The sequence below is a fragment of the Lepidochelys kempii genome, chromosome 3 (genome assembly GCF_965140265.1).
Source record: "Lepidochelys kempii isolate rLepKem1 chromosome 3, rLepKem1.hap2, whole genome shotgun sequence".
Taxonomy (NCBI): Eukaryota; Metazoa; Chordata; order Testudines; family Cheloniidae; genus Lepidochelys; species Lepidochelys kempii.
The window spans coordinates 194,627,512-194,639,993 of NC_133258.1; the positions used below are offsets into that span (position 1 = coordinate 194,627,512).

At 41.9% G+C, this 12,482-nt stretch overlaps 1 protein-coding gene across 2 annotated transcripts in view; it reads right to left on the bottom strand.

The window, feature by feature from the left end:
• The window catches only part of SLC1A4 (solute carrier family 1 member 4), a 42,856-nt gene that overhangs the window by 15,692 nt on the left and 14,682 nt on the right, over positions 1-12,482 (bottom strand). For both annotated transcript variants that reach the window (XM_073339477.1, XM_073339476.1), the window contains 3 exons: positions 11,119-11,181; positions 4,482-4,648; positions 556-789 (listed from right to left, as the gene is read on the bottom strand). In XM_073339477.1, the coding sequence (XP_073195578.1) occupies positions 556-789; positions 4,482-4,621 (374 nt within the window). In that variant the 5' untranslated portion in view covers positions 4,622-4,648; positions 11,119-11,181. The remainder of the gene's footprint in view (positions 1-555; positions 790-4,481; positions 4,649-11,118; positions 11,182-12,482) is intronic.

The following is a 12,482-nucleotide window of genomic DNA, read 5'->3' on the forward strand; positions in this document are numbered from 1 at the left end:
TTCAACACTGACTAGTGACTTTGGGTGCCTGATATGAGGTCTTAAAAGGGCCTGATTTTCAAAGGGCAGGTGTGGGGTCAGAACTTTTTGAAAATCTGGACCTTTATAATGCCTCAAATTGGGCACCCCGGATCACTAGTCCCTTTTGAAAAGCTTGGCCAAGAGCAATGTATAACTATTCTCAGCAAAAGCAACAGCTCCTTTGCAAAGTGGTATTGCCTTCTTCCTTGGTTATGGTTAGGAAAGAGATTTTCTTTAAATGGGAAAGCAAACAGATTCCCCCGTCCCACACACCGTGTCGCTGAAGTTGTTGAAATATGGGCTGCACATCATTGCTAATAATGGCATCAATATTGCAAAAGGTTATGCCCGGATGTAGAGTTAACCCTTCTGGTGTCTCTCTGACATCAGTGGGAATCCGTAAGGGGGATACCATATACCTAACCACAGTCCTTTGCAGAATCAGGGCCAATATTTGCATCTGAAACTTGTTCAAATTAAAACGTGGATTTAGCATACCATTATTCCATTTCAGAAACAAGCACAATAGCACACCTTGAACAAGTGGCAAAGGCCGTTGCCAATGGCGTTATAAGTCCTAAGAGAAAGCTGAAAGGATTTTTGCGTGTGAATGCAAAATACACAAGCGGCAAAATGATTCCTCCATGGATGACGTGACCCAGAATTGAGGCAAAGATGTATTTTCCCAGGCTGGTTACCAGAAGGACAATATCTTCCATTTCCACAATCTTGCTTCCAACAAGGAACGTAATGCCAATAGGCACATACCTATATAAAGGGAAAAAAAAGGGTTGTCTTTGATTAATATAAAGCAAGAGGAACAAGCCTTAAAAAGACACCTGCCACTTTCGTTTTTAGGGACCAAATTCTTCCCACCAGGCAACTTGTGTACAGCACTCTTCCCCTACTGAAGGGGTGAAATCTGCAGTGAATTCCATGCCTCCAGAACCACAGACTACATGGGGCCATGCGCTCTATACACTTACACTAAACAAATTTACCATGAACTGTGCTCTCTCTTGGTTGCTAAAGGGGACGTTGTCAGGCTAGATAAGCTGTCATTGGCCCTTGGCCTGAAAGTAACATCCAAGAAGGCTGTAAAGTGGCACTGCCAGGAGCGGAAATGGTACAGGAATGTTGGCAGAAGCTATCAGGGAGATTGCATGCCCACAGGAGAGAGTGCAGGAGAAGATGTGTATTGTGGAGTTTTATTCCATCAGCGAGGATGCCAGGTTAGTTTCTGAAGCTCAGAAGGCACAGGGCCAGCCCACGGAAGGCATTTAACTCTAGTATTTGTCTACAACAACTGCACGTCTGGAGTCTCACTCAGGCCTACAGCTCTATACACACACCCATCTACGGACACACCAAATCTTCAGGCATCAATAATTTGTTTGTGGTTTCCTTTGTCAGCAACAGTTTACAATTCTCAAAGGGAGCTCCTTGGGAGCTGCATTTAGGCCCCAAACACATCTCCAGCCCAAGGAGCCCGGCTGTGTGCTGGGGAATTCCCTGGAGATGAAAAGAGAAGAAATTCTCACCACAGCACAGCAGCTGCTACTCCAGTTTCCAGGCTTACTCTAGTCCCTGGGCCCCCAAAGCAATAGCTGGTGGATCAGAATATGAGTAGATCCACTGACATGTCCTTTCCTCTTCCATCCCACAATCTGCCCCTGCCCTCAAGAGAGAGCCAATGTCACCTCTTGTACAGTACCCCAGTCCTTGCCCTGGCCTGTGTGAGCAGCAGCTCCCCCTCCTTGGCTGGTATGATGAAGGCTTCTCATCTTATTTCAATTTACTTTAACCACAGGCTGACAACAGCCCTTAAAGGTTTGATGGTTGGGTTTGGTTCACAGAAGGGGAGGAGATTCTAGACACTTATCTCGTAAGAACAGTTTTGCCCATCCCTAACTGTTACTTGAAAAGTGTGAGAGATTTTGGATAAATATCAGGAGGACACCAATAGCCTTAGAGAAGGAAAGAGAAGTGAGAATTACTGTACGTTGCCATGTCAGGCTCAGAAGCATTCCAATAATCCACAAAGAAAAGGATTACATATGGCTGATTAATGTGGAGAGTTAGCTTCATTAATGAGCTGAGTACAAGAACCACCCTCTATCAGTTTTTGATAGCCTAGGAATTACACTCCAGAGTGAAAGCCTTAAGCTGCTTTGAGACTTTTAAATTTATATCCCTAATGACAGAAATGAACAGAAAGGTCTGTATTTATAAGGTCAGATATTTTGTTGAATCCATTCCACTTCTTGGGGAAAAAACAGCAGTTCAAGTGAAAAAAAACCGCACCTGTCAGGATGTATATACATGGAGTTAGAAAAGGACAGAGCATAATTTGAGAGACTTCCTGAATGGTTGTGGTTCTTCTGGGTGCAGTTTCAGCACCTAGGGTAAAATGCTATTGGCTAAGCATTGTTTGATTGGCAGAATGATATTCCCATAGACAATTTAGCAGTTTGGGTCTCTTACATAAGATGTAACCTCCAGCCATTCAGTATACAGTATGTAATGAATGACAGGCATGACATCTGGGGCTCTGATTGCGATTTCACTTAAACTTGTGTAAAACGAGTTACTCTTCTAGCAGAGTGATTTTAGAAACATGCTTTGAAACTTTTCAGAGGTCTTTGCTGAGTATGACGTTGCTCACTGTGAAGAGTCATAACCAACCTATCCATATGGACATTGAGTGTTTCAGCTGGCAAATCTGATCTAAAATTAACACCTTCTCTTACCCCATCAATAATTACACCTTAGATTAGAAAACCTGGATGAGTGTTTAAAATTCCACTTTCCTCTTTCCACTGTTTCTTTACTTCTTGTTTTGCTCTCAGCTTAGACAATGAAAAACAAATCAGTGGATTCACTTTTACTTTCCTTTATAGTCTTAATGTTGCACGGGTCAAGTTGCAACTACCACACAGGAATATTTACTTTTTAAAAACTGAAATTAAAAAAAAACACTGGATTAAAATATATATATATAATATTGGAAACATTTATGATTGACCTTAGCTTTTGTAAAATGTTGGGACAAATGAGTTTCAGCTGTCTTTTACTGTAATTGTACTTATGGTTTTTCATTTCTATACTTTGGATAGTAGGATAGTTAGTTCTCCTCATACTTTAGCAGGGATCTAAAACTCTCATGGCAAATGTCACACAGAAATGTATGCATGACTGGTCTCTGAGTGTTCATTGACTGGAAATGGCTGGACTCCAGAGAAGGGGGTGAAGGGGAGGTCCCACTATTACAATTCTGCAGAAGGAGATAAAATAAACTATCATCAGAGGTTCAGCCTCCTTAGAAAATACATAGACATCCAGCAGATGTGGGAGGAGGGCTATCTCTGGGAGATTAGGAATGTTAATGAGATGTTGGTTTGTAGGTAGGGTTGCCAACCCTCCAGAATTGTCTGGGAGTCTCCAGGAATTAAAGATTAATCTTTAGTTAAAGATTATGTCATGAGTTGAAACCTCCAGGAATATGTCCAACTAAAATTGGCAATCCTATCTGTATGTTGAAAGTATTGGCTCCCATATTCCCTTCCCACCCAGGAACATGAAAGAGGTCTTTCCTATATGAATTGAGACATAAGATCTAAGGGGAAATCCTGGCTCCACTGAAGTCAATGACAAAACTCCTGTTGACTTCAATAGGGTCAAGATTTTCACCTATTTTGTCACTCTAATGGGAACTCCTAACTAGTCTTCTTATATGAAGGGACCGAGGTTTTCAGTTGTGTTTTGTCAGTTCTGTGTTCTGTACCCAAGCACTTCTTCAAAAGTAGACTTTCCTTGGAACCCGAGTAATGTTGTGTTATAGTTAAACATATTCTGTTTTCCGAGTGTTTTGCTATATCTGAGTTTGTATTCAGAGCCTGAATTTCAAATAATCATAAGATAAAGGAATGAACTAAAATATGGGATCACAACTGTGCACCTAGTTTGCACATGCAATTATTACAACTGTGCATGCAAATTGGGGTTTTGCATGTACAAATTCCCAACTTGCTTGTGCAGTCACAGTAAAGTTGCATAAAAATTGGGCATGTAATTGTGTACTCACCCAGGCTTCTGGTGCTTAGAAAAAATAGGGCTTGATTTTCAAAGTAATCAAAATTGAGTCCTGCAGCTGATTCCTGGAGGACTGCCTGTCATTCTCAAGAGACAGCCTACAGTGCAAGCGACCTTCTGGATATTGCTCATGTGCAAAGAAAGAGGCTACATTCTTTATTTTCAAGAGGCATCACAGATAAACACGGGAGAAAATATAGTGGGCAAAACAGCCATAAAGTACCAGACTCATTCCACTGATGCTATGCCACTCACTCTTTACTCTGGTGATGGATGTGGCATCAAAAACCCAGCTAGGTAGGTAAAGACAGACATTCCTAAACCAGGAAGCACTGCTGTCTTGGTAACGTATTTACAACCACACTTACCACATAATCCAAGACACCAAGACCATAGTTGCCTCATTGAATGAGTTAAAGAAACGAATCAGATCTTCTCCTTCTGGGCCAAGCTTTTTCAAAGCTACTCCCAAAACCAGAGCAAACAAAACCAGTCCCAGAATATTCATCCCTTCGATCTCTGTGGCAATAGGGATCTGTGGTATGAAAATAAACAGCATGTTTGTTAGGCATCATACTGATATGGAATTGAATAAAAATGAACCTATTGTTATTTTGCTGTCTGATAAGTCTGAAATCAGCATGGCAGAACCTCCCAAGGAAAGGAAAGGGACATTATGCAAAGCAACCCAACAACACTGCAGAGGAAATAAAAGGGAATGTGCTTCTGTTTCAGTATTCATGGGAACTAGTTAAGGTCAGATCCTGCAGTCCTTGTGCATGCAAACTTCCCCATTGACTCCAGCAGTAGTTATCCAAGCATCAGGGCAGAAGGACTGGTACAGGTCAAAATGGTGACAAATCACTCATGATCAGGACAGAACTGGGGCACTAGTTAAAGGTTAGAAAGTCTCTTCTCCATGGCCCTGGGGGGGAGCATGTTCTGTAAGATATTTCAGGTATCAAAGCTACTCCTATATTTTTGTAAAGCAGGTATCCGCCATAGCTAATTACCCATCGCTACTGATAATACATAGCATTATTTAGTGGGAGGAACCAAACCCTATTCAGGCTTATTCCACCTCCTATAATAACTCGTTTATGCAAACAGCCTCCTGCATTCTAGACTCATGGTTTGCGATTGGTTAGCTACAGATACATTCTACAGGTGGTATTTAGAAAAAAGGTGGGAAATAGTGAAAAGTTCTTAATCCATCTTTCTCTGTCAGCACCATCAGGCTTAGGCGGTGCAAATGAAAACATGCTTCATGTTCTCAGAAATAGTTTGGCTAATTGGTGCAAGTAAGGGGATAATAAAACTGATCTAGCTTTTCACATAAATGAGCTCACGATGTGCTGACAAGCGCTCTCTGCCAGTCCTTTTGAACTCACTTCCCTAGAAGTACTGTGGACTTGTTTGGCATAACAACAAAATAGGATCTGGCTGAGTGCTCTCATGGCTTAATAAAAATATAATCGTTTTGACAAACCATTTTTTCCCATTGACAACACATACTTCTTAATAGCCCAGGTTGTTTTATTAACTCATCTAAGCACAATAAAAGATTAGAGGTAATAAATAACTAGACTTCTGGCTAGTTGAAGTAGACATCTGCTCAACACCAGAAAGATAAATATATTCCCAGATAAAAGTTTAAAATGTAGAATAAATGTTGACAAAAATTCAGAACACTGATGCACTTCAAATAAAACCAGCAACTTTAAGAGAGAGAATCCTTGTTTGAAGAGTGGCGGGGGTTGGGTGCAGGGGTGTCTGGGTGCACAGGGGTTGGGGCAGACAGGGGGAGCAGCTCCCTGTACAGTGACCCCTTCCCCAACCCACGCACTCAAAACCCACTCCCCACTGAGCCCCCTCCACATCAGGAGCCCCCCACACCTAGAACCCCACCAACAACTCCCTAAACCCTCATTCCGCCGAGTCTCAGCCTGTGTATCAGGCGCCCCCCACACTCAGACCCCCACCCCACTGAGCCCAAACTAGCTGCACACTGATCCCCCACACCAAGCCCCCCACTGAGCCCTAACCACCTTCACCTGGACTCCCCTGCAGAGTCCCATTCCCCCTGCACCAAGCCCTTGTGCATCCAGATTCCCCCGTGCACCCAGACCCCGCACCAAGCTGCCCGCACCCAGATTGAACCACACAGAATACTGATACTCTTGAGAGGATACTGCACCAAAAAGTTTAAAAAATTTAAATTCTGCAAAGTTCTGCATATTTTAATTGTCAAAATAACACAGAAACACAATAACAATGTAATCACACCATTTTCAATTCTTTTGGTAATTTATTTCCAAATAATTGTCAGCAAATAGTTGAAAATGGTGTGATTATATTGTGTTATTTTGACAAATAAAATATGCAGAATTTTAAAATATTGTGCACAGAATTTTTAACGTTTCGGTGTGGAATTCCCTCAGGAATAGGTGATGCACAGGTCAGAAAGAACCCAATCTGAATCAGATTCCAAGCTGCGTTTGCTTGCAGGCAGTAAGGAAAAGGAGTGTCAGTAGAGCTGCTAAAATTTTTTCTAAATGAACATTTTTTCCATCAGAAAATTCCCTTTTGTTGAACTCGAAACTTTTCATGGGAATGTGTTCATATTGATGAATTTTCATTTCGGAAAAAAATTGAAAAAAAAATAATTTTAATAAGGTCAAAATGACCTTATCAGAACGTTTTGATTACTCACTTTGAAAAGATTTTTTGTTTTGAAATCTTATAGTATAAAAATTTCAAACATTAAAATCAGAACAAAATGTTTCATTTTTGAAATTTTCATTTTGCAATAAATGTTTTCTCTCCTCTACATGAAAGGATTTATTTAAGTATATTTACTTATGTATGCTTATTTACACAAACAGTGGAGTTACTCCTAAATTACCCTGGTTCAACTGAGAGAAGAATTTTCATTACCAGTGCACCAGGCCAAATTTTGCCAGGAGTTGACACCCCAGTGAGCTGCATGGACTCAGGCCCACTGTACTTATCTGACTGGAATTTAGCTGCCAAGCACGCTTTGGGATGCACTTTGAAAACCATGTTTCTGTTTCTTTTTCTTAGAAGATTTGAATGTGACTTTTGGCAGCTTAAAAGGTGGCATTCTTTTCTGTTCTCTTCTCTTTTAATTTTTACACCTTGCAGGGCTCTTTTTTGATGGAGTGCTGTGTTTCCTGGAACACCATCAAGTATTCGTAGTCTGACATTAATATCTGGCTGTTATAGCCAGTGATGTTGTGCAAAGATTTTTTCCCGATCACGTATAAAAAGTTTTTTTCAAACACCGGAATTATGCCAGGGTGGAGCCTCTTTAATTCCACCGGGAGTAGTCCTAGTGCCTCTAGGGAAGGGTGGTCAGACAAAACGAAACTAAAAGCATCATTCAGCAGCTGCATTTCAACTCTGCTGTCATGTTACTTATGGATGGATGATAGTTACATTTGGACAGGGACTTTTTATCTTTTAACAACACATAGCATTTAGTATTAAGATGGGCTCCAGACTAGATCTGAATGTGCTAGGTGCCTTACAGCAGTATTCTTCATCAAGATACAAAGTATTCAATTTAACATGGGGCAATCTTTTTCCTTCTTCTCCTTTTCGTGTGTCCGATGTTAATTACATTACAGGCCTGATCCAAAGCCCACTGAAGTCACTGTAAAGCCTCTCATTGATTTGAATGGCTACTGGATCAGGCCCTGTAGTATCGGTGGATTATGCTAGAGGGGAGTTATATTTTTGCTCAGCTATGTTCATTTTATTATCTCATGGTCCCACTCAACTCCACCCCATCTATCTGTTTTGTACTGCTGTTGCATCCCCTCTGTCACTTTCTGGGGCAGGGACTGTCACCTTTATTACTTGTCTACATATTGCCTACCACAAAGGGGCCCTGGACTGAGCTTCACAGATGCTTCTGTGATATAGATAATACTAATCATCTTTTAATTGTTATATTCCTTTTTTTATGTTCACTACAGATTGAAATTGGATGGTCTATATCTTAGCAGACCCTTTCTGGGATATAGATTTCATTCAGTGTGCTAAAAAATAAACAAACTGTAAGCTCTTCAGTGAGTTTTGAGGAACAGAACAGCGATCAATAATGTTTCTGCTAAATACCTAAATTAAGGCAACAAGATGTGTGTCCTGTCTGACACCAGCGAACAAAGCTCTTATGAAAGCTATTTTTGTTTTGTGTCCATAATGCTGCTTTGCTTGGCAGTTTTTTAGGGGTGATACACTCTAATGTTAGAACAGAAAAGGCTTTTCAGTGTCAGGCAGTTTTAGAGACTGGAATTAAAAGGATCTTCCTCAAAGAGTTTATCAGTGGGTGTTTTTCATTTCCCCATCTTTTCAAGGTGTAGTGAAAGACTCTAAATACTGCAGATTACTCAGTGGGAGCAAACTCCTGGAGTAAATTGCTAGGACTTCTTAATGACAACTGGCAAGGGGATTACAAGGATAATCCTGATCCTAGTATGTGCATTCTGGTTTACCAAAGAATGTCATGTGAGGTCTCAAATGAAAGCCAGGGTTACACTGTCATTGATATCATTGTGAAATGTATGTACAGATATCAGGTAAGGAGTCATGTTTATATATTGAAATGTGTTCTTATATTCTGTATCACAACAGAGATGGAGAAACAGGCTTTCTGTCAAACAAAAGATGTCTATTCACCTGTCTCTGTCGAGATGTTAATTAAGCATTGTAAGCGAACACAATGGTTGTCCATTTACATAGAAGTTATCAAAGAGAGGTAAAGCCAACAGGGCAGCAGCACATAGGAAAACAATCCATGGGGGTTATGCTGTCTCTGAAACATACATGAACTTTGGGGATATAAGCAGAAGGCAAAGAAGGCACCTCCGAATCCTGGGCCTAGGAAATAAATGGGCAGCGTCTTTACAGTCATGGAAATGGGATGAAACCTTGGGTGAAATGCTGCAGAGGACTTTGGGTGAGATAAGCTTCTTTAGGCAAGATAACAACTTGTTAAGTCTAGTCTAGTCTCTAGGAAGTGTGTTATAATTTTGTTTTCCATATAACCTTTTGTTTCCAGTTTCCTTACTCACTATCACTTGACTCTTTTATAATAAACTTATTGTTATTTTCTCTATAAATATACTTCAGTGCTGTGATCTTAAGCAACGTGCTGATCCTGAGTTGAATCATAAAAGCTGGTGTGTTCACTGTCCATTTGGGGACACCAGACTGGGTATTTCTGTGAGTGTTCCACGGATAAGAGGCTGAACACTACAAGGGGACACTTCAAAGGGACACGGACTGGAGTACACCTCCTGATAACCTGCAGGGCAAAGTCAGGGCTGGCATAGCTTGGAGGAGAGTGCTTGGGTGACCACCAGGCTGGTGAAGACTCTCAGTCCTGGGTACCCTGAGAACTGTCACAATGAGTACCTGCAACTTCCACTACAGGGGGGAAGGGTTTGATCTCTCAGGGGTCAGCATTGCTCAGGATTTGACCCAATGGGACAAAAGTGACTTCTGGAGGCAGCAGGATCTGGGAGGGGCCCGACAAGAAAATGGGGATGAGGGAAGCAGTTGACAAGCTTGTAGCTGCCATGCACAGATCCCACTGTGGACGAAGCACTCTTCTCCTTGCCTCCAGGAACCCAGTGAGAGACTGAGAATCCCGAATTCCAGCAGGCTGCAGACCCAAGGGGCCAGCCAGGATGAGAACCAGCAGAAGAGGGCAAGCGACAGCTGCTGCTCTGCTGGAGCATGTTAGAATCATGGATCCAGCCACAGAAGAAATGCGGTGGGAATTCCCAGTCTCATTATCCTGGTGGGTTGAGAAACAGGCTGGCCAGTGCACCTTCAAGCCAGTATAGGTTGTGAGAGAATGCTGCTGCCACAGCTACCAGTCAGGGGAGAAGGAAAGTGCTGAAAACCTGAGGAGGAGGCAGGCCGAGGCTCTGTATCTGCAGCACTGACAGGATCCAGCTCCTATCTCCTTTCCTCCACTGCCTTCCCCAGGTCCTATTGCTAGCAGGGAGCAAAAGAAAGTGTGGGCAACCCCCTGTACCCGTGGCTATGAAGTAGGCTGGAGGTGGAGGCTGTGAGAGTCTAGACCTGAACTGGAAATGCATGCAGGGGCCCGTTAAACTCCAAATTCAAGCTAAACATTAACTGAGTAAAAAATTCAGTGTGATAAACAACCCCCCCCACCACCACCAGAATGGGCTGAAAGTCCTGTTATGCTTGGGAAAGTGACCATGAAAAATAGTATCCTGGAATCCTGTGTTGGTCTCTAAATAACTTCCAGGTCAAATATAGTAAGTTTACAAGACTAACAATAGGCGTGTTTGAAAATCTCACCCTATGGGCAAGATTCCCCTGAGTGGGAGCAGAGGTAGGCCAATGCTGACCACTTCTGGAAATGACACCGAAAGTCTCCACAGGCCATACTTTTGAAAATAAAGACGGCAGCCATCTGCAGCACCTGCAAATCAGATGTCATTTTCCGGCTACTTGCAGATATGCCTCTGTTCTGCTTAATTTGTCATGTTCATCCCCTTGAACCAACTGTTGCTGCCTTGAATCAGTGATTAAATAAAATAAAGATGCAATGAAGCTGTAACTAGAAACAATCTCAACCAACCGACTGGTTTAAAGAATGCAAAGAGGAAAGGAGTCACGTCTGCGCTTCTCTTATACTTGTTTATCAAGAATAAGGACTAAGAAACTAAGGGCTACGGATTAGTCCTCCAGCGAGTAGGGCACTAACCTCCGACTCTGGAGCTGTGATTTCAATTCCCTTCTCCACAGACTTCCTGTGTGACCCTGGGCAAGTCACTTGGCTTCTCTGTGCCTCAGCTCCCCATCTATAAAATGGGAGTAATAACACTTCCCTACTTCTCAGGGATGTTGTGAGGTAAAGACATTAAAGACTATGAAACATTCAGATACTACAGTAACACGGGCCATATAAGTATGAGAGAGAGAGAGAAACTGCCTTACCTTCTCAAATGTAACATTTCCAATGGAGATGTTTCTTACTATTATCTTATAATCCGTTGCATACTGTGGATACAAAAAACAACACATTTTCTGTGGGCATCAGATTATCACTGTGACCCTATCTGTGTTAGTACGACATTTCATCACTGTAAGGTTACCAGTATGATTTCACCAGACTGTTTTGATCTGGGCCCAGGCTATAGATCAGGATAAAAAAGTATCTCTACAAACTAAGCTAAACTTGCATAGAGAGAGAGGGGACACTAGTGAGAATCAGAAATAATTCTACTGGTAATGGATAAATGGTGTTATTCCTAATTTATACCAGTGCAGTAGAAATCAGAATCAGGCCCATTAAGCCAACTTGACTTTGACCCTTCTTGCATAAGAGGAGGGAGCAATTAGGTATACAGTTCCCTCCCTGTGTGGGGATACCAGAGCACAATCGTCCACTGCACAGGTTTAAAGTGACAGTGTTCCTTTAAGTTGCCCAATAGCTGTTACCTCCCCACTGCCGTACATTGGTATTTCAGGTTTCAGAGGAACAGCCGTGTTAGTCTGTATTCGCAAAAAGAAAAGGAGTACTTGTGGCACCTTAGAGACTAACCAATTTATTTGAGCATGAGCTTTCGTGAGCTACAGCTCACTTCATCAGATGTTTACCGTGGAAACTGCAGCAGACTTTATATACACACAGAAATCATGAAACAATACCTCCTCCCACCCCACTGTCCTGCTGGTAATAGCTTATCTAAAGTGATCAACAGGTGGGCCATTTCCAGCACAAATCCAGGTTTTCTCACCCTCAGGTGAGAAAACCTGGATTTGTGCTGGAAATGGCCCACCTGTTGATCACTTTAGATAAGCTATTACCAGCAGGACAGTGGGGTGGGAGGAGGTATTGTTTCATGATTTCTGTGTGTATATAAAGTCTGCTGCAGTTTCCACGGTAAACATCTGATGAAGTGAGCTGTAGCTCACGAAAGCTCATGCTCAAATAAATTGGTTAGTCTCTAAGGTGCCACAAGTACTCCTTTTCTTATTGGTATTTCAGAAATAGATATTTGTAGACAAACAGTTTTAAACTAAAAGTCATGATTTACATTTTCAAAACCGAAGAGTATTTTGGGATTGGCATGTATTTTTGGTATATAGTGTTGCTGTAGCTGTGTTGGTCCCAGGATAGTAGAGAGACGAGGTGGGTGAGGTCATAGCTTTTATTGGACCAACTTCTGTTGGTGAGAGGGACGAGCTTTTGAGCCTTGTCTCTCAAATATATTTTTGGCAGCTTTTCAGACAAATATACTGACTTCAATTAGTATTCTTTGAAAAACAAACAGCAAATGGCCCAGAGAATTAAGGTA